Below are 21766 nucleotides of genomic sequence, written 5' to 3'. Positions count from 1 at the left end.
TCGTTCAAGGTAAGGTTCATTTATCGACATCTGGATTGACTTTAAACATCCTTGATGCTAAATCATTTCGTTAATGTTTTGAATCTATTCCTCAGAAAAGTCGGAGGCATTACGAGCACCACAATCATGTGCGGAGACTGCGCACGTGGTCCGCAGCATGGCCCCTTGCGTCCACGTTGGACCATGGAACCCCTTGTGTTCTCTTGAGGTAGTTGCATGCAATGGCAATCCAATAACCTAGGAAAATATCCATGGTTGTATGAATGATGTTTTAACGCGTTAGACTTCTGATTGATGGTGAAGTTACCTTTTGTTGTTCTGACTCATAACCCAGGCATGGACATCAATGTGGTTGTCTCCAGTCTTGGTGAATAACTCTTTTTTTTGTTGCCTTTGCCACTCAGGGAATCGTCGAGTTAATGTGGCTTAAGTCTTGGAGCAGGTGGCGTGAAGCCATTAACAGCGTGGCTCCTTTCTACGAAGGAACCCTGCATCATCAGTTTTCCCTCAAAGACTTGAAGGTGAATACTGTGATCTTGACATCTGTAGTGCAATGGGGGGGTTATGAATGATGTTTTACGCGTTAGACTTCTGATTGATGGTGAAGTTACCTTTTGTATCTGACATAACCCATTCTCATATCAAACTGACTGTCTGTTTGAAATAGTAGGCTAATTTGTGCCCTTTTTGTCATGGATCTAGATGCAGTCATGGAACAAGTCCAAGATGAATACCATGGAGAGAATTCAACTAATACAACTCAATTTATTGAACATTATTAAGTTGTTCAATAAAGTCACATTTGTAGTGGAATGTTTTGTGTTATGGTCATTTATATCGTAACTGTATGCACTGTCTTTGAACCAGCAGAGCCCTCTCCATGGCTCTGTAGGCCAAGCTACAGCTGCAAGAACAAATCAAAGGCTTGTTATAACTGGGGTTACTTGGCATTTCATCCCAAGTTTCTCTTTTAAATGCAACTCACATCTAATCACTAATAATTGTCATGTGTGTATTTTGATCTTTAATCTGTATATGTCATAAGGCTTTGGGTGATTGGAGGTACCCATTCCCTCATTTTAGAGCTACAAGGAATAAACCAGTATATTGTTTATAGGCAGATTAAATCAACTATTTTTTTGTTTAGTTCTACATACTATTTATTCAGTGACAATTGAACCTGTGTTATCTGTCCACATGGGCAAGTGGCCCTTTAACTCAAAAGCACACAGTCCTTATGGCCCAAACTGCACTCATTAGTTTGAATGATCTAATCTTAGCCTAGGATGTCAGCTACCATTGTCAAAGCATTACTAGTTACATGCAAGCAAAAAAAAAAATTGATCAGAACTGTAGTGACATCGCTCAACGCAACTGAAATTCCTGAATATTTTCCCGTCACTGCAAATGTAACAAACGGTGGCAAAGAAGCAATGGCATGGCCTCAACAGCACACTTGTTTGCCTAGAATTTCTGGTTATTCAAATGGCACTTCTGCCTCATACAAACATTTGAACAAAGTTGTGGCAAACAACCCATGTTGCCTGTAAATTGAGTTATTCTTGCAAATGTCATGAATCTGAAAGGTTTCAAAGCCATCTACGCCAGTCTTTGCTGTTTGAAATTGTTTAATATTTGTCATATGTACACAGCATGAAGTCAGGTATTTCAAGACAGGAAATGATCAAGAAAAGCTGTTGTATTTACTGAATGGCTTGTTTCCATTGGTTGAGCGGTATGGCTGACATTAGTTATGGCTGTTTGAATCACCGGCTGCAGGCATCTTAACATGTTCTGAGTGTGAAAGCTGTAATGAACGTGGTCTGAGATAGTGATGCTCAACCTCTGGGCCCTGGGGTGTTGCTGATCAGTCCCTCTGATGGGTGTCTGACAATTAATGTAGCGCGGTGGTGCTCCAAAGAGGAAACGCATAGCTTTGGCAGTAACTAAGCATGCCTTGTCCCAACTAGAATGGACCACAGGGCAGGAGCCTGTTTCTGTATTGTGAGACTTGCTGTACAAGTTCACCCCCTGAATAAGACACCAGATTTGCCAGTTGCTGGTACAAAAAAGGTTGAGAAACACAGTTTTAAAAAGAGGTGTGTGTGAAAGTGCTGCTTGGCCTATAAGACAGCTAGAGACAAATGCATTTGACCTCCGTTTTAAAACAGTTGATAGAAAATTTACTCTGAAAATATCTCCTACCACTGCCAAAGTAATGCCTAGATTCAATCAGATCAAGCATTTACCAGCGATAGAGGACACCCGCAAAGATGTTTTGGAGGTGTAACTGTTGAAGCTGTGAAATCGGTGAGCAGCTGCTCTTGTGATCATTGTCACAAAGCCACACCGGCCCACACAGAAGTTCAGAATGAGAAAGTACAGTCTATATAGAAATAATGAYGCTCAAATTGAAAATCATTCAACAACAAAAAAGAGGATTTCTATCAGCCTAATTAAGGTGTGGAAAACATCTCACATTCCAATGTTCGAACTTGTAAACGAGTGCATAGGATTTCTCTTAATGCGACTCCAAACAGACAATGGCCATGTCTGCTTTAGGTATAATTCCAGAAGCCGCTTGTGGATTTGATTGCTCGAACGCAGTTCCACCGGCAAAACAACCGTTATGCAGATGTCGCCTAAAGCGGATCTGATTGAATCGAGCCCTAAGTTAGCAGTCTATTAGGGTCCTTTATATTTGACMCAGTTAGGGAACTGCCTGCTTTACATGTACAGGTACATTCATTAGGCCTTCTGTCTACACTACACACCTCTTTTGACATCATAGCTGTAAGACTATTGTGACAATACATARATTTATGGTTGGTATTTCGTCAACAATGTGGTTTGACTTCAGAATGGCTGAGGCAATGGTGGACAGAAGACACTGAAGGCCCTATGCCTTTTGTGAAAGCTCCCAAGCTATACAGTCAGTAACTAAGTCGTAACTACTATATTTAGCCTTCATCTGTGACTTACTCGGGTTTCATACCCATGCCACAAGAGTGTGTGAGCACCTGAGCTAAAGCATAGACATTATCTTGAGGATCCAACACATTTTCAGGTCTCAGGCAAGGGTATCATCCAGGCTATTCAGAACTACCACATGAGCCTGCCTTCTGCAGTTTGAGTTGTTTTGGGGGTAGGATGGTATTGTTGATCGATGCACAGTGGCGTTGACCTGTTTGCATAAGGAATGCCACACGATGGATAGGGAGGGGCGGAGAGAGGGATAGACATTGTCTCACAATGCCCATATGTGCGTTAGATGATGAAGCATGTGACAAATCACACACACACAGCCTTCTCTCTATGACCATCTACACCCATTCTTTTTTCATGGGTTTCAGGTCTGAATCTCAATGGAAAAAGAAATGCAGGGCATATCATGGACTCCGATTAGTACACACACTTACATTTAAGTCATTTAGCAGACGCTCTTATCCAGAGCGACTTACACTTTTCATTTTCGTCTATGACGTTTGGTGTAGCTGCTGTATATCACAGGTAGTGTGGTTCTTCAGTTTACACTGCATGGCAATTTGTCTGACCACACACTTACAATCCAAATGGTCTGTGAATCCATGACCTGTCTGATTGACACCATCCTCGGATTAATATTCCCTCAAACCAATGATGCAGTATTTCCAGCCAAGTGAGAAGTAAGCAGGCTGTCTCTCCATCTCTGCCTTTCTTTACTTCCTGGTAGAGGATTCACAGTCTGGAGTGGCTGTGGGATTGGCCCACTGTTCTGAGGGGAGAACAGTAAGCCCCGCCACTGCGGCGCTGGCACCAGTGGTTACTGGGATGTCAGGTCCCTGGGCCTCCCTGTCCTATCGCCAGTGACTTATCCTTAGCAACACCCCAGAAACGGAGAGTCTTGTCTTCACATGTCAAAGAGTCAGGCTCCGAGAGGTCTGGGTCCCTCAAGGCATCGGTCGATGTTGTCACAGTAGCCAGGTTGGCGTTAGAACGGGTGTCCGTGGCAGAGTGCATGATGGGTAGCCAGAGTCGTCCAATTTTGGCATCACAAATATTTTCTGTGGAACAAAAACGTGAACTTGAGTAACTAGGAGTAAAACAGAAAACACTTCAAGCTAAAGGGGTGCCACGAATATTTATTACATTTATGATAAGCGTTTTGTCTGCATGTTTGACAAGAACACAATCTTAGTTTATCACTTGAATGCTGAACGAGGTGCTTTGGTCTAGCCGGTATCACAAAAATAGCAATTTATAGTAGTTATACAGTATATGTTTCTGTGAAAACAACAAACAGGCCACAACAGCAGAAAGGCAGATTTCGGACAAAAACAGGAGACTGCAGTCAATCTTATTCTGTGTGATTGGATTTGGGATTGTCTGGAGTCTGGTATTTGGGAAGCCATACATAGCCACTCACAACTGATGTGTGCGTACTTCTGTGCCTGGGTGTGTGTGGTAAGGATAATAATAATGTAGAGAAGTCTTAAACAGGGATACATGTAGTTCTACTTCGTAGCCTGCAGAATAACTGAGTTGTCAACAGGTGTGCCTCAGGGCAGAGTTCTAGGAGCAGCCTGATCATTATATGAAGACAGAGAGCCACAAGCATACTGTCTTTGAAGTACAGCTTGGTGGGCTGCTGTAAATACATCACAAACCACTCTTCTGTTGTCCCATTCCCATCATTGTCTAACACTGGGAAGACATTCACTTTGTTGACAAGGGAAGAGATGCAAAGCTAAGAGAAATGGAAAGCTTTCGATACATATTGAACAAAAGACACATTCATGTGATGATATGATTAATCAAATTGTATTCACAAATAGTTAGGGGGACTTAGATCTTTCTGACCAGGAAAGACTATAGAGCCCAGAGATGTTCCCAGGCAGATCCCATGTTCAGGAAAAACTCRGTCAAAGCTCCTGGATTTCAGATCACACAATACAGTTATTACATAATCCAAGTAGAGAGCCGTTATTGCTCTACTCTCCCTGGTCTCAGCGTACCTGAAACTCCTGATCCAGTTTCTTCTCGATCCAGTCGGTGACGTGGGCCAGCGTGACCTCCCTCTCACCCAGCTTGGGCCGGGCTTTCAGCTCCAAGTGGGGGGGACTCCTGAAGCCATACCTGGACGGGGAAGGTTCCCTATGTTACACCCATTGGCTTACTGTATCCTAATATCCTGGGGAAGGTTTTTCTTACACCCATTGAACTAGTGAGCTACTAGTCTTCCTTTTTTACAATGCTTTGACTCCTCTACTTCATATTACCAGCAGAGGACATGTGGGCTACTGTGTCAACAAGCCAGGCTAAGCTCTTCTGTATCTCTATAGCTGAATAACATGCATATTCACACTGGATATTCAATATTCAGACCTTACCCATGGAGCGGAATGTACCAAATTCTGTCTGCGGGGGTAGATGTTATGTATACTGTATGAGGGTGATGGGGCATTCTATATCCTAATGGTGGGGGGAGGTGGTATGTAACTGTATGAAGGTATTGGGACGTACCATTATCCTGTCAGTGAGGGGAGGTGGGCATGGATGGAACGTACCATATCCTGTCGGTGGGTGGGGGTGGTATGTTGACAGCCAGCACCCCGCGGCACTCCAGCACCTCCACGGTGAGAAGCAGTGGCGTGTTGGACACCTCCTCGATCTTCTTCTTGATAAACTCTGTCTCCGTGGCCTTCTGGAAGTACTTAGACTTGGCGATCTTGTCCACAAACCTCATGATCTTACTGGGCCGGTGGCCTCCGACGAAACTGAGGGAGGAGGAGATGGAGTAATAGGAGGGTGAGATGAGGAGGAGGAAGAAGAAGGGAGAGAGGACAGAATGAGGGAGAGGGGGGGAAGTGAAGGAGGTGAAAGAGGTGTCGGAAAAGGAAGTGGGGGGAGTGAGGGCAGTGAGTGGGTACATTCTGTCACTCTGGGCCGGAAAGCAGTTCCTGCCTGTATCTGTTTGTGGCACTTAGGACAATACCTTAAACCGGGCTGTAAAATAAAGTGTAACCTACAATTGTGCACGATTATTAGCCTGCATAATTGACTGTGTTCTCTGTATCTTCTTCATTGTAATATTCTAACAGCTAAAATGAGCTGCAATTCACCAATTAGTGTTAGAAAGAGTCTCTGAAGTCTATAAAAACACACTAATGGAAACAGAGACAGACACGGTCTGATGCTAATGATGTTCTCACCCCTCTGCCCCCAGCATGTCCATGGGGATTTCTGGGGGATCCTCTTCGTCAGACGATCCAGCACTGGAGGACTCTTCATCACTGTCTGCCAGGCAGTAGGCCCGAGGTCTGGACCTGAACACACAAAACACACACCAAAACATGAGAACAAAGGGGATGAGTATTAGTCAGCTTTAAGAAATGGAAGTGGAAAACTGATGAAAATGAGTATGAACAATTGTCTGTTATTGGGGAGCGGTGTGGGCAGCATTTGTGCCTAGGAAGCCCTCAGCAAATCCAGTCTGGACACAGCAGCTCGTTCCATCGGTCAAAGCTGAGGTATTGACACTCCTTCAGTCCTGAACGGGGACTAACATTTACCATAGACTAAAGCCTAAAGGACTCCCATGTGGTACAGCATGAGAAGTCATGTTTCTGTTCACAAGGCCATCCCCACTGTTTGCAGAGGGATTTCCTTCCCTTTTCGTCAAACCAAGTACACTCCGAAGAGCATTTGCTGAGCAGCTCAAAAACTATCATCAAACCCCCTATTAAACATTCCCAGAACGATTGATCCCTCAGAGGCCTCGGCTGGGAAATAGCCTGGTCCCACATCTGTTTGTGCTGTCTTGCTAATTCCTATGGTCATTGGCAAGYCATAGGACAGTGGTCACCAACCGGTTGATCACGATCGACTGGTCGATCTCCAAGGCATTCCTAGTAGATCACCAAACATTTCTGTAAAAAAMMCAATAATAAAGCCTTGTGTTCCTTTTTATTATTTTCACTGTTGGTGGGAAGTGCACTTGATTCAGCATCATTAGTTGCACCAGGAAGGCAGTGTTCCCATTCCTTCTACAATTTCATGTGTCTGAAGGAGAACTTTTTTTTTTTTTTTTTCCCCCCCCCCCCCCCCCGCGGGAAAAAAAAAGAAAAAATAAAAAACCCCCTTCCCGTCAAGCGCCATTCAGCCGAAAAACTCCCCAAACCGCCCCTTCCACGATTGCCCCCCGGCGGCCTAACACGGCCCTGTCAATTGCCTCCTCCCTATTCGGCGTCCGCGCTAAGGGGGCACCCCCAGGCCCAAAGAGCAAATCAAGTGCACCTATAGGTCTACCACTGGCCAATCAGGTAGCTCAGATCACTGTGTGTGCACAGTTTCCTCGAGCCATAGACGGTAAAAAGAAGCCTCGAAGGCACAGTAAAGTTGATACTGTGAGATTTCAAAAAGTTTACGAATACAGCAAAGAGCTGCTGATTTTGTGAGTAAGTTTATGTTTAAGTTGTTATTCAGCACCGTCAACACCTTAACCAATAAAATGTGCGTTCTCCCTACTTCCACTTACGCTAAAACTAGCACTGCAGCTGCATTGAAGGAGTAGTCGATAGCAAAGTGCTCCGATAAGCTTGCATTGCTATTAACAGTGTGATCATATACCTAAATATTTTTAAATGTCATTTCAAAATGGTCAGAGAAGAACAACTGTGGCAGGGCAATTCAAGCATAGCAATATGCAATGATAATGTATTGGGCCTATAGTCTACTGTACAAACCTCATTGTTACAGAACTGTTTTTAATGGGCTTACGTTAAGTCACGTTTAAACAAATCTGAGCTGTAGATATCGGCTTGCATCTTGACTCAGAAAAGGTTGGTGACACTGCATAGAAGATGGCAAAAGCACAAACAGATCTGGTACCGACGACTTCCTTCGCGGGGAATTTAAAGGATCGACTGGCTTGCAGGGAGCTGATTCCATGAGACAAAAGAGGGTGAAATATGAAAAGAGAAAAAAAGAGGGTTGATTTCAGTATACCAGGCAGAAAGAAATCTTTCCCAAACTCACCAGCAATAAGACACATCCACCGAGGTCAGAGGTAGAATCCAGAGAGAGAGGGCATAAAGGAATGAGAGAGAAAAATATGCAAATGTGACAGTTACAATGCCCCTCATTCAAACGCAGTGTTTTCAATCCTGCTCATGTGGTGCGGTTTTTGGTCCAGCCCAGCACTAACACACCTGTTCTTGAATCATGTGTGTTAGTGTGGGCTGGAACAAAAGCCTGCAAATCCTATGAGTCCCAGGACTAGCGTAGAACAACACTGAACAAACCCTATCAATTCAGCCATTAGCACATGCTCAAAGCCATGCTGTTGATCCTAGATTTACAGCAAAAAATTACTTCTCATTATCCCCTCCCAGCATCCACTAATTGACAAATAGCATTTTTGTTGGATGTCAAAAAAACCTTTGACAGTTCCAGATGAAGTTAGGCAGTGAATGGAGCCAATAAGTATTTAGAAAAGGTGTTGCTAAGTCACTCTGTTCAGTATCATACATCCTGAATGCCACTAATTCCTCACATGTGATTGCCTACATAGCCAAAGAGGTGCACATACTTTAAAGTACTATATAAGTATGTACTTTATTTTAAGATTTATAATACTCCCTGGTGCTCTTTTTAACCACATATGTAAATAGAACATTTTAAATACCACCTATCTCATGTTCCTTACCCCTCTCTCCCCTGCTCCCCCAGCCCCTCTCCCTCCTTCATACTCACCCATCTCTCCCCTGCTCCCCAGCCCCTCTCCCTCCTTCATACTCACCCATCTCTCCCCTGCTGCCCCAGCCCCTCTCCCTCCTCCATACTCACCCCTCTTTCCCCTGCTCCCCCACCCCTCCTCCATACTCACCCCTCTTTCCCCTGCTCCCCCAGCCCCTCTCCCTCCTTCCCCAGACGGGCCAAGTTCATCTTGGTCTCCAGGGTCATGATGAAGGAACCAGTGTAGGACACCTCCAGATCAAACCACAGACCTAGAAAGTGTAGGGAGTGAGAGAGAGAGAGAGAGAGAGAGAGAGAGAAAGGGATAAAAGAGGGATGGTAAATCATTACTAACATACCATCGTTGGCACATTGGATGACAATAGTGGAATAATGATGCACAACTGTTTTCACACTTCCCTGTAATGAAAACGTTCTCCACCGTTGAGGATGCAGCCAACAAACTACACAGCCATATCGGATTAGTTACCACAAAAGCACAAAAATGTATAGCTAATGCTGACGGTATATAAAAGCTCTTGGTCCTATGTGTAAGTGGATAAGTCACTCATCCACTGTGAGCCTGAGGCAAAGAGCAGTAAGAGCTCCCTTAGTTTTATCCCACCTGGACTACTGCCCAGTTATATGGTCAAGTAAAGCAAAGAAGAATATAGGCAAATTACAGTTGGCCCAGAATAGAGCAGCACGGCTGGCCCTTAAATGTAGACGGAGGGACAATATCAATAACCTGTAAGTCAGTCTCTCCTGGCTCAAAGTAGAGGAGAGATTGACTGCATCCCTACTTGTGTTTGTGAGAGGTGTGTTGAATGCACCAAACTGTCTGTTCAAACGGCTAACACACAGCTCAGACACCCATACATACCCCACAAGACATGCCACAAGTACAGAACAGACTCTGGGAAATGCACAGTACTACATAGAGCCATGACAACATGGAACTCTCTTCCACATCAAGTAACTCAAGCGAGCCGTAAAATCAGATTGAAAAAAACAGATAAAAAAACAACTCACAGCACAACGTGGACTGTGAAGAGACACATGCACACACACACAATGCAATGTTGTCATATTGTGGTATAGTGTATTTTATATTGTAAATGTTGTATAATAGAGTAATAATGTATGATGTATTGTGTTATTGATTGAGTAGCTGTTGTTGTGTTTTGCTGTGATGTAATTGTTTTAACACTGTTTAGACCCCAGGAAGAGTAGCTGCTAATCTCTCTCTCTCACTCTGGTAAAAATGTTGTAACGTATACGACGCTCCGTCGCTCTGTTTGCGTGAAGTGTGTAGCGGCCTTAAGCAGCATCACATCTGCCTTTGGGGAACTCTGGTCGCTAGCAGCCCCTGGTGGGAGCACACATGAACAACAACTTGAATACTAAGTTCTTATGTTACCCACTGTTAGATGCAATTTCAAGATAATTAATTCACCATTGTTTGCTTTGGCCCTGTATTAGTACTATTGTAAAACTCTGTTAAACATTGCATGTCTCTAAAGTACAAATGCTAATGTTGTTTTTGTAGACTAACCAGAGGTTCCCCACCTGACTCCTAATTGCAGTGAAGCCACATGCTGTGTCTGACTGGTAAGCGAGTGGAATGATCCTCTAGTAAACACACCAAAAGGTCAACTCTAGGGCAGCCTCACCTCTGATTGGCTCAGAAGCTGGCTAACTCACCAGCTTCTTCCTGGTTTTGGTGGGAAAGGTCAGAACCCAGCAGCTTTTTTGGTGTATACAAGTGTGTGTTGTGTGTGTGTGTGTGTGTGTGTGTTGTGTGTGTGTGTTGTGTGTGTGTGTGTGTGTGTGTGTGTGTGTGTTTGTATGTATGTGTGCACACTAGTGAAATTAAGCTCTTCAGTCATATCACGTCTCTATACGGGAGGAAATATCAACATGTTTACTCTTCATCTCGATCTCTCTCCAAACACTCTATCCCACACTGAAAGTGGGGAGGGATTCTGTTACTAACTCTCTTGGAAACTCTTCAGATGATAACGGTTATAAAGCCCTTAACTTATATCAGCTTCATCATCCTCCTGGAATAGAGGAGCACAGAGCTGCTGAGCAGTAATCCCATAGGGCTCATTATGTGCAAGCATTTAGCTGATAATGCCTGGGGGGAAAGCCCATGGGAACTGTGTTGTGTAGGACAGTGTGCAATAATCTCTCTAGACTGAGGAGCTTATGGGAAAGGGGATACCTATTCAGTTGTACAACTGAATGCATTCAACCGAAATGTGTCTTCCGCATTTAACCCAACCCCTTTCGAATCAGTAGCGGTGTGGGATCTACCTTAATCGACATCATCGGTGCCCGGGGAGCAGTGTTGTTGGCGGTTAACTGCCTTGCTCAGGGGCATTCAAACCAGCAAACTTTCGTTTACTGGCCCAACGCTCTTAACCACTAGGCTACCTGATGCTTCTACTGTAGCAAGACAGCAGAAGCAGTCATGTTGCCAAACTCAGTCACATAGGGCCGACGCCGCACCAGGGGCTGCACGGTTTTTGTTTTTGCCCTAACACTACACAGCTGATTCAAATAATCAACTCATTATCAAGCTTTGATGATTTGAAATCAGCTGTGTAGTACTAGGCACCCCTTGTGGTCCCCAGGAACGAGTTTGGGAAACGCTGCACCCCTTGTGGTCCCCAGGAACGAGTTTGGGAAACACTGCAGTAGAGCCTTAGGAGTTTAACCCTTAACCTTGAATTGAATATGGAAAGCTTCCCAAATCCCAGACTGTAGCTTTAAWGGCCTAATGCAGCCTTTTTTTAATCTCAATATCAAATAATTTCTGGGTAACAATTAAGTACCTTACTGTGATTGTTTTGAATTAAAATGGTCCCCAAACAAAATGCTTTTTGGCAAAAAAAGCAATAATTTTAATAGGACTGTCTGGGAGTGGTCTGAATGGGGAAAACTGAAAACTAGCTGGTATTGTCAGAGAGGTTTAGAACTCTCTTTGTTTTTGGTCTATTAAAACGTATACCGCCTGTTGATGTCACCAGGTAAGCCAAAACTCCATTAAAGTGTTAGTTTCATCAGCTGTTGTACAATATGACACAAAACCAAGGGAAACTGCATTTTGACTGCACTGGGCCTTTAAGGAGAAGTGGCCCGTTAAAGCGAGACAGTGAGACATTCAAGCTTAGCAATGAAAGGTTTTTCAGGTAAAACATGAAAAACAGACTTAACCCACATGACTGGATCAATATGACCTCCCACTCACTAGCCTCCCACTTCTCCCCCTCATCCCATCCCAAAGTCAGACATATCAATGCAGGAATGAATGTGCCTCGGGCTGTATTCACATTCTCAGTTGGAGTGCTGATCTAGTTTGGCCTTTTAGATCCTAATCAATAACATATACAGTGTTGTGATAAAGTATCTGCCCCMTTTCTAACTTTCTCTACTTTTGCATATTTTTCATACTGAATGTTATCAGATCTTCAACCAAACCTAATATTAGATAAAGGGAACCTCAGTGAACAAATAACACAACAATTTTAATTGATTTATTTCATAAACAAAGTTATGCAACACCCAATACCAAGACATAATGGGACCCATCTCATCCAAAAGTTGACTCAAGTTTGTCAAAAAGCACCTGGATGATCCTTTTAATTTTTTTATTCAATTGTTTGAATTTTTGTTTTATGGATAGATGAGTCAAACGTATAACATTTTGGACGACATGGGTCCCATTGTGCCTGGCAAAAATCAAACACTGCATTCCAAAGTAAGAACTTTATGCCAACGGTTGAGCATGGTGGTGGTACTGGGATGGTACCATGAATTCTGCTCTGTATCAAAGAATTCTACAGGAGAATGTCAGGCCATCCGTCTGTGAGCTGAAGCTGAAGCGCAGCTGGGTCATGCAGCATGACAATGATCCAAACACACAATCAAGTCTACATGTAAATGGCTAAAAAGCCACACATTTGAAGTTTTGGAATGGCCTAGTCAAAGTCAGACCAATCCCAATGGAGATGTGCAGGACTTGAAACAAACAGTTCATGTTTGAAAACCCACAAATATCGCTGAGTAAACCAGTTCTGCATGGAAGAGTGAGGCAAAATTTGAATTACTCTGGTTAATAGAGGCAGGGGTATGTGGAGACTGAAACAATAGGCAGAAGGGAGGGGGAAAGAGAGGAGATGATAGGAGGAGGGAGAGGAGAGAAAGAAGGGAGAGAGAGAGAGTGTCCAACCTTGGTGGTCCACAGAGGGCTTGGAGGCATGGAGGATCTTGGGAATGAGAAGCCCATGTCCAGCGCTGTCAGAGCCAGCTCATTCATAAAGTACGGCAGCTGTAAGACACAGGAAATTAACACCTCAGGACAGTCTCCTTTCTTACAGTGTGTTTCCTCTGAGTTACATCTCATTTCCTCTGTGTGTTGAGAAGTCAGTGAGGGGAAGACGGGAGGAGAAGACGCTTGGAATTTAAAAAGGACTACCGACAAAGAGCTCTCTGGACAAAGACAGATAAGAAGAATATACACGCTGACTGTATGTGGAGGCAGAGGAGACAGGATGCCAGTATCACCCTGATCTTACTGAGCTTCATCTGGATCTTTTTGGAGACCATGTCAGCCCAGTACTTCTCCCCCAGGAAGTCCCAGAACACCCGGCCTATCAAGGCGTTCACCCAGCCTCTGGCACCGCCCTCGCCTCGGCCGCTCGCACGGGCTGCTGGGTAACTGACAGGAACAACGTGGGAGTAACAGTAGTGAGACAAAGGTGTAAACATACATACTCTATATCCAACTGATTTTAGAGGTCAGGTCCAGGGTATAATATCAATTGTATGTGAAACGAACGGAGAATACTTGCTCATTGCTAAAGTTTGAATGTACACTGAACAAAATTATAAATGCAACATGTAAAGTGTTGGTCCTATGTTTCATGAGCTGACATTTCCTCATATGCACAGAAAGAGTGTTTTCTCAAATGTTGTGCACAAATTTGTTTACATCTCTGTTAGTGAGCATTTCTCCTTTGCCAAGATAAACAGCATGATCATTACACAGGTGACACCAAACTATTTAAGTAAGGAACTGGGGCTGTAACGAGCATATAAAATAACCTAGCGCTCTAAAATGGTCGCAGTCTGTTGATTAACAGCAACAAACAGGACATGGTAAACTGGCTGAGTAAAGGCGGATAGATCTACCCAGGTATAGCAGGGAGGGCGGTGCATAGGTATGGACACTGGCTTTGAAGCTGCGGAGAGTGAATGGCTTGGCGGCACCTTAGTAATGGACGCTGGTCGGACCGTAGGTACACAAAGGAGAGGCTGGGCTGTTAAAAATGGTTAACTTGTATTCTCTTAACATGCTCATGGTTAGTAAGAGGCGAATATTGATGCGCTGGCATGTATTAACTGATAGGCAACTCAGCACTTCGAATACACTTGACGTTGGTCAAGTTGACAGGATGAAGTACTGGTGGGTATAGCACACATACATAATTAAGAGACACTTTTAGCTTTTAAGCGGAAGCGTGTCATGTAATTGGAAAACCCGGTCTCTCAGAGGCGATAAGGTAAGGCTCACTCTGCTGTGTAGCAGTCCTTCGCTCTTCGAACGGTAGGTAGGGCGGCGTCTGAATCGAGACTGAGTGACATGGCAATTTCACATAACGACCGGCTGGCTGAGCTATCTCAGTGATGCGCGGCAGGAGTTGCTCAACGCAGGGCTTCGATGTGGTCACTGCTATAGGCTGTCTGAACCCTGTTAGGCTGGCTGAATGCGGCTGTATAACCGATAGTAAGGCTGGCTGTAGACCTGTAACCATAGAAGACTGTGCTGTATGAGCTGTATATCCTAGTAAAGGCGGCTGTTATGAGCTGTATAACCAAGTAAGGATGGCTGTATGACTGTCCTGACCGGTAGTAAGGCTGCTGTAGAGCTGTATAACCTGCACAACTACTCAAGGTCTCAGAGCGAGTTGAAGTACCGATTGAAACGCTATTAAGCCGCGCACAACCGCTAACAGCTTAGCCTTTCACGATCGGTTAACTCACCCGCGCTTAACGTGTTTGAGTATCGAAAGTGTGCTCTTCAACGATATATCTCTCGTGCTCTATTTCCGGACACGAGTCACAGCGTGATCCGGGGGACTACGCTGAGGCTGCTCAGAAATGTACAGAGTAAGATGTAATGGCGTCATGTGGTCTAAGCGGAGTCCACTCCTCCTCACACATGGTGGCTCCTGGCTTGGTCAACCAGTGTAGAGCTATGAGCAGGGTGTCATACTGAGCAATCACACGGCAGAAAACACAGATCAACACTACACTATAGTCATTCAGAGTTACTTTTATTGGATGGCACACTATTCGAGATGAACAGCCCACGCATAAAGGCCGCCGAGACTCTCCAGAGGAGCAGACGCAATATGTCCCGAGACTATTCCAATAGGAGTACTCACCCACCTCCATGAGACGAAACGGTCATTGTTTCAGTACTCGTAAAATACAACGGCGACGGCCCACATCACAAGGATCTGTACGGCAGCTGGTCACTCGGAGCAATGAACTGAAAAATGTTCAAGCTATCTTCAATTGGTTCCATCACATGACTGCACATAAACATGACTAGGATTGGGTCAGTGGCACCATTGAGCATTTGTTTCGCGGTTATTGTTCATTCTGTTGCACTTCCTAATTTGTTGAATAAGAAGCGTACTAAGTGACACCCACTTTTGCGCGCAAAACTGTTTGAATAGGTGCGCCAAGACAATACAGCTAAACCAATGGACTGTCTCGAATGCGATTGGACCAAAGCACACGAGCAGAAGGAAGAAAAAGAGAAACATCACACAAGGCACACAAATCACGAAACGGAGCTGATCAAAGCGCAAGCGTCCATGAAAAGCACGAGTGTGTCGTGCCTGCAGGAGAACTAACTAGGCGAGTGGTGCATCAATCACATCAGCATACTGCACTGCGTATATACGCTGATCCATTCTTCGAATTAAGTACGGTGTCCACTAAGACACGTAAAATACTAATTATCATTTATTTGATACGATCTGAGCTCAGTAGGGACATCGGATGTCCCTACTCAAATATCGGACCACGTTTTTTGTTATATAGCCATGATATCTTACATGACATTATCGGGGTGCGCGAATAGGACTTAGAATGACAGGAGATGTAGGTACACATAGTCACACCGGACCAATACGGTAATTACCTTATGTGTTATTGAGATAATTTAAATGGTTACACCTCGAGGCAAGACAGTCTCTTAGAATTGTGCTTGAAGAGGCTTAATTCTTGTTAAATCTCGGATAACTGCAGACCTTGATTATCAATTACAGTAAGCGTCACTTAAGCTTAGTGGGTAAAAAAAGAAATCCGATGCTCAACTTGTAGTCCGTGGTTACCTGGAGAAGGCAAGCTTATCTTAATAACACAGAGAACGCTTAGTCCGCCAGACACTGGTGGCTGTTGAGACATGGTCATCACCGCTCGAATGGTGTATACAACCCTTCATGATTAGTTGGATAGACCTGGGTCATAAACCTCAATAGAAATAGTAAGAAGAAGAATATTTGGACAACCATAACATGGCTAGACAAGTTCCGTCGTAAATCTTTGGCTCAAGATGTTCCGTCAGCCCTAGTAGGGTCGCCAGAGAATAAAATGTAGCTAGTTTTGTTAAATATAACTCATTTTGTACTATGTCAAAAAAATGAGGTCATGGATTATAAGGGGTTCTAGAAGTTTGGAACAACGCTAGCACTAGGGTTTCATGTAGGTTCCCAGCTCCATTGTAGAAATCCATTAACAGATTAGGATCCTAATGAAATCATGGATATTATCACACTTGATAGAATCTCTGATGTATTTCAATTGACATGATTTCTTTATTGAAGTGGAAATCTTTTTGGATATTGTTGCTTAGTATAGTTGTTGTATTGTTCAGTTACATGCTATTACATGGCCAACTAAACTACATGTCTATCTGATCAGTCCTGTGTCACATGGTCACTCCATAGAATTACATATAGAATGAATAAGATCTTCTGTGGTCTCCCCCATCAACCTACCTTTCTTGGTGGCTCCAGGGCTGCCCTCTGGGCTGTGGGAGGGGCTGCTGGCCAGGGGGCTGTCTAGCGGGGGCAGGGTGGTGACGTACTTGGCCATGTAGACGTTGTAGTCCAGCATCATCTTCTGCCTGACCCCTCCGGCCAGGGAAGGGTCCTTCTGACAGGGCTCGTCCATGAGGCTGCCACGGCTGCTACTCCTGCTCTCTGCCTCCAGTCTGTGAGGCCAGTCTGTTAGGTAACGACAACCACACCTGGGTTCAAATTCTATTGGAAATKATTTCACATACGTTAATGTCTAGCTAACATCTCCCTGTCTGTAATCCTCTTAGAATTAGGGTTAGGGTTAAGGTTAGGGAGAATAGAATTTTGAATGGGAATCAATTGTTGGTCCCCAAAAAGTACAGCTGTCTGTGTGTTCATCTGAATGTTCCCTCATTGCCCACTGGATGCTCACTGGACGTTTTATTAGCCTCAGACTTAAGTCTGGATGCCACCAAAATCCTCCTGAACCATTCTTCTTTCTCCCGACCCGTCCTCCCAAACAGGAACAYGGTTAGATCCCGCTCCCCTGGGCGTTTCCTGGGCTCCTCTCCACCCCCAGCTCCACCTGGAACCTCCAGCTTCTCCCCCTTCTCCCCCACCCCGGCCGGCTTCTCTTCCCCAGGTTCGGGCCTCTCTCCCTGGGCCTGGACCTTGGACATGAAGTCCTCCTGCTTGGCCAGCTCGATACAGATGGGGTACTTCTTGTTCCACACACGCTTCCTGGCCAGGCTCTGGGGCACCAGGTGGATCTGGGGACACATTTGGATGTTACACGCTACATGAACCTCTTGGGGGTGTTCTAAAAATATTAGGCTGACTGGACAGATACAGGTATTTATATCACTTGTGAGGGAGGCCCACTTCAATGTCTGTATGCCCAAACACACACACAGTCATACACAAATGTGCAACATATATGGTATGAAAGTGACATGTCGTTRTTTTGAATAGGCAAAAACATATCACAATGGTCTTCAGCACACAAACGTCAGAGGTAAATTCATCCACAAACACAAATATAATTTTATATACAGTCGGAAGTTTACATACACCTTAGCCAAATACATTTAAACTCAGTTTTTCACAATTCCTGACATTTAATCCTAGTAAAAATTCCCTGTTTTAGGCCAGTTAGGATCACCACTTTATTTTAAGAATGTGAGAGAGATTTTGATCCGATAACCGTCGCGGTCCCACTGAGAAACAACCACGTTGTCGAGCGATCACACCGAGGATTGTTCCAAACACTGTACAACCACATACGCTGAAGATAACAAACAACTCTGGCAGCATAACACACAACCAAAACTGTCGCCCCAATCAATAGCTTCTCTCCAATAGAGCTTAACGAGCTCTTTATCTCCTCCTTCCTACTGCTCATGCGCTCTTAAAAGTGGCAGCGCACTTAAGTGCAGGATTTTCGCCACAGTACCTGTCGTCACTGTGGACAGATAGGCTGTGTCCTTCCCTAGTATTTACCTGTCATCACTGTGGACAGATAGGCTGTGTCCTTCCCAGTAGTACCTGTCGTCACTGTGGACAGATAGCCTGCAGCTTCTATTGAGTTTAGCAAGCTGAGCACATGTTGCTGATAGCGCTACAAGATAAACAGCTGATACATGGCTGGCTTTTCCCCAGTGGGACTCGGAGAGAGTAGGGAGGATCTCCAAGACTGTGCGTCCCACATGGCACCTTATTCCTATGTAGTGCACTACTTTTGACCAAGCCCATAGGTTCTGGTAAAAGTAGTGCACCATATAGGGATTAGTTTGCCATTTGGGCCGCAAACCAATTCTCCATATCGCGTCTCTGTTTGTCGTTAAAGTTCAGGATGGCTACTCACTTTATCAGATTGGACAGGAAGCCATTCAGTATATGTCTGTAGATATCCGTCTTCTTCCCTCTCTGTGAATGGCTAAACAGCATGGTTGCCAAGGTAACAATTCTCCTCCTCCATGAATCCTAATATCCACACCAGTACTTTTCAGTGGCTTGGGTTATTACACACATTAAACATTACACTGGCTTAAATATTGGGATGTACAACCTCTCCTGAATGCTCATGCAGCATTCACAATGGTGCTTCCAGTGGGATAGAGAACATTGGCTGGATAAGAAATACATCAAAGTCCGGTGTGGCTCAGCATGGTGCTTGCCAACACCAGGGTTGTGGTGTTTGATTCCCATGGGGATCCGTATGAAAATGTATGCAACTCAATACTGTTAATAAGACTCTGAATAAGAGTGTCTGCTAAATGATAATCTAATATCCTCATTGGGCTATTCCAACAACATACTGAGGCTATATAGCGTTCCCTCCAGCTGCATTGAGGTTTGCCCTGAAACAACCTCACAGATTAAATGGTCTGTTGATTTGTCAAACGTTCTCTTTTAACCCAGTCAATGTGCTGGAACTGAACGCAGAGGAGACACGCTTAGCGGTTGGCTAGCGGTTAGTAAGCGTGTGTTTGTGTTCTTGTTTGAGTGTGTGTGTGTACTTGTGCGTGTGTGTTTGAACCCGTGTGGGCACATGAAGCTCAATAGCCTCAGGCTACAGCTGTAGTGGAGAGAGGCTCTCTGGTCCTGTGGAACACAGCCCAAACATAGCGCCTGTGAACCACAGAATATAGCCCAGCTAAAGGAGGGGTCATACGGGTCAGCTCTCCCCACAGCACGCATATGATTCATCATGCCCATGATGTAACTCATGATGTAACGTCTCCCCGTCTTGAAGAGAACTGAACAGACCGTTGTTGTTGTTTAGAGGAAGCCATGTTGTGATACTATCTCCACATATCAACATGCTCTGGAATTTCTCTCACTATGATGTTAGTATGGACCAGGACTGTCAGCTAAAAGTTGGAGACGCGTGTGGTTTATGTGGTTGTATTGCAGCCCATCAACACGTCCCCAATTAGTTGTGTGTGTGTGTGTGTGTGTGTGTTTTGTGTGTGTGTGTATGTCATTTGTGCGATTTATTTATTAGTCTCCATGTTGTTCCATGCGTCGGTCTGAGAGTTAACAGTGGTATTTTGTCCCATAACAGGGCTGGATGGAACCAGATGTCCAGCTATGGAGCCTAGGAAATGTACCATGCACTCTGACCCACTCTGTGTATGTACGTCTGGAGGCTCCAACCCTGCCGCTCTCCAACCAACCGCACATCGCCCGGCGGGCCACGCACAACGAGCCCAAACCTGACGTCACCTACATCAGCCAGAAGATCTACGACCTCACCGACAGCAAGTGTGTGTGTGTGTGTCGTGTGTGTCTGTCTGTCCATCTGTCTGTGGAACGTGTTGTATGGTCCGTTTGCGATGGTGCGCAATTTTGTTTGTGTATGTCTAAGACAGAGGGAGGGAAGGGAAATACGATGTGCAAGTGACGTCCTACGCATACTTCCGGGTCCTGTCCCCTAATCATTGAATGGGCTCGACGATTATATAATCAAATCCGTGAAAACGCGTCATTTAGATACAGTTTGAAGTCGGAAGTTTACATACACTTAGCTTGGAGCATTAAAACTCGTTTTCAATCACTCACTAATTTCTTGTTAACAAACTTATAGTTTTGGCAAGTCAGTTAGGAACATCTACTTTGCGCATGACACAAGTTAATTTTTCCACAATTGGTTTACAGACAGATTATTTCACTTATAATCACTGTATCACAATTCCAGTGGTCAGAAGTTTACATACACTAAGTTGACTGTGCCTTTAAAACGCTTGGAAAATTCCAGAAAATGATGTCATGCTTTAGAAGCTTCTGATAGACTAATTGCATCATTTGAGTCAATTGCGATGGGTACCTGTGGATTGTATTTCAAGGCCTACCTTCAAACTCAGTGCCTCTTTGCTTGACGTCTTGGGAAAAATCAAAGAAATCAGCCAAAAATTGTAGACCTCTACAAGTCTGGTTCTCATTGGCAGCAATTTGCAAGCGCCTGAAGGTACCCGTTCATCTGTACAAACAATAGTGCGCAAGTATAACACCATGGGACCACGCAGCCCGTCATACCGCTCAGGAAGGAGACGCGTTCTGTCTCCTAGAATGAAGGTACTTTGGTGCGAAAAGTGCCAAATCAATTCCAGAACAACAGCAAAAGACTTGTGAAGATGCTGGAGAAACAGGTACAAAGTATCTTATCCACAGTAAAACGAGGCCTATATCGACAGCAAGGAAGAAGCCGCTGCTCCAAACCACCATAAAAAAGCCAGACTATGGTTTGCAAACTGCACATGGGGACAAATATCGTACTTTTTGGAGACACTGTCCTCTGGTCTGATGAAAACAAAATAGAACTGTTTGGCCATAATGACCATCGTTATGTTTGGAGGAAAAAGGGGAGGCTTGCAAGCAGAAGAACACCATCCCAACCGTGAAGCACGGGGGTGGCAGCATCATGTTGTGGAGGTGCTTTTGCGCAGGAGGACTGGTACACTTCACAAAATAGATGCATCATGAGGAAGTAAAATTATGTGACTATATTGAAGCAACATCTTCAAGACATCAGTCAGGAAGTTAAAACTTGTCGCAAATGCGTCTTCCAAATAGACAATACCCCAATACTTCCAAAGTTTGTGGCAAATGGCTTAAGGACAACAAGTCAGGTATTGGAGTGCCCATCACAAAGCCCTGACCACAATCCCATAGAAAATGTGTGGGCAGATCTGAAAACCGTGTGCGAGCAAGGAGGCCTACAAACTGACTCAGTTACACCAGCTCTGTCGGAGGAATGGGCCAGAATTCAACCAACTTATTGTGGAAGCTTATGGAAGGCTACCCGAAACATTTGACCCAAGTTAAACAATTTAAAGGCAGTGCTACCAAATACTAATTGAGTGTATGTAAACTTCTGACCCACTGGGAATGTGATGAAAGAAATAAAAGCTGAAAAATAATTCTCTCAACTATTATTCTGACATTTC

General features: G+C 44.4%; 1 protein-coding gene, 1 long non-coding RNA gene and 1 other non-coding gene across 3 annotated transcripts in view; 1 reads left to right on the top strand and 2 right to left on the bottom strand.

Annotated features, from left to right (window-relative positions):
- Nucleotides 1-18564, bottom strand: part of LOC139025597 (uncharacterized) — a 32855-nt gene extending 14291 nt beyond the window's left edge. The window contains exon 1 of the long non-coding RNA XR_011477195.1: nucleotides 18531-18564. This is a non-coding gene — a long non-coding RNA (uncharacterized lncRNA). The remainder of the gene's footprint in view (nucleotides 1-18530) is intronic.
- Nucleotides 848-989, top strand: LOC112074987 (small nucleolar RNA SNORA50). The gene has a single exon (XR_002894888.1). It is a non-coding gene; the product is annotated as a small nucleolar RNA SNORA50 (small nucleolar RNA).
- LOC112074985 (testis-expressed protein 2-like) lies at nucleotides 1611-17599 on the bottom strand. The gene is given in 12 exon segments (XM_070440732.1): nucleotides 1611-4013; nucleotides 4016-4043; nucleotides 4995-5115; nucleotides 5547-5756; nucleotides 6192-6299; nucleotides 8867-8987; nucleotides 12953-13000; nucleotides 13003-13051; nucleotides 13288-13420; nucleotides 14366-14393; nucleotides 16797-17024; nucleotides 17251-17599. Coding segments are annotated over 12 exon segments (1623 nt in total). The 3' UTR covers nucleotides 1611-3813.
- Nucleotides 18565-21766: the final 3202 nt, after the last annotated feature.

The sequence above is a fragment of the Salvelinus sp. IW2-2015 genome, unplaced genomic scaffold, assembly GCF_002910315.2.
Source record: "Salvelinus sp. IW2-2015 unplaced genomic scaffold, ASM291031v2 Un_scaffold2917, whole genome shotgun sequence".
Classification (NCBI taxonomy): Eukaryota; Metazoa; Chordata; class Actinopteri; order Salmoniformes; family Salmonidae; genus Salvelinus; species Salvelinus sp. IW2-2015.
The sequence above is the reverse complement of the archived record's forward strand: the minus strand, read 5'-3'. Positions and strand labels throughout refer to the sequence as shown.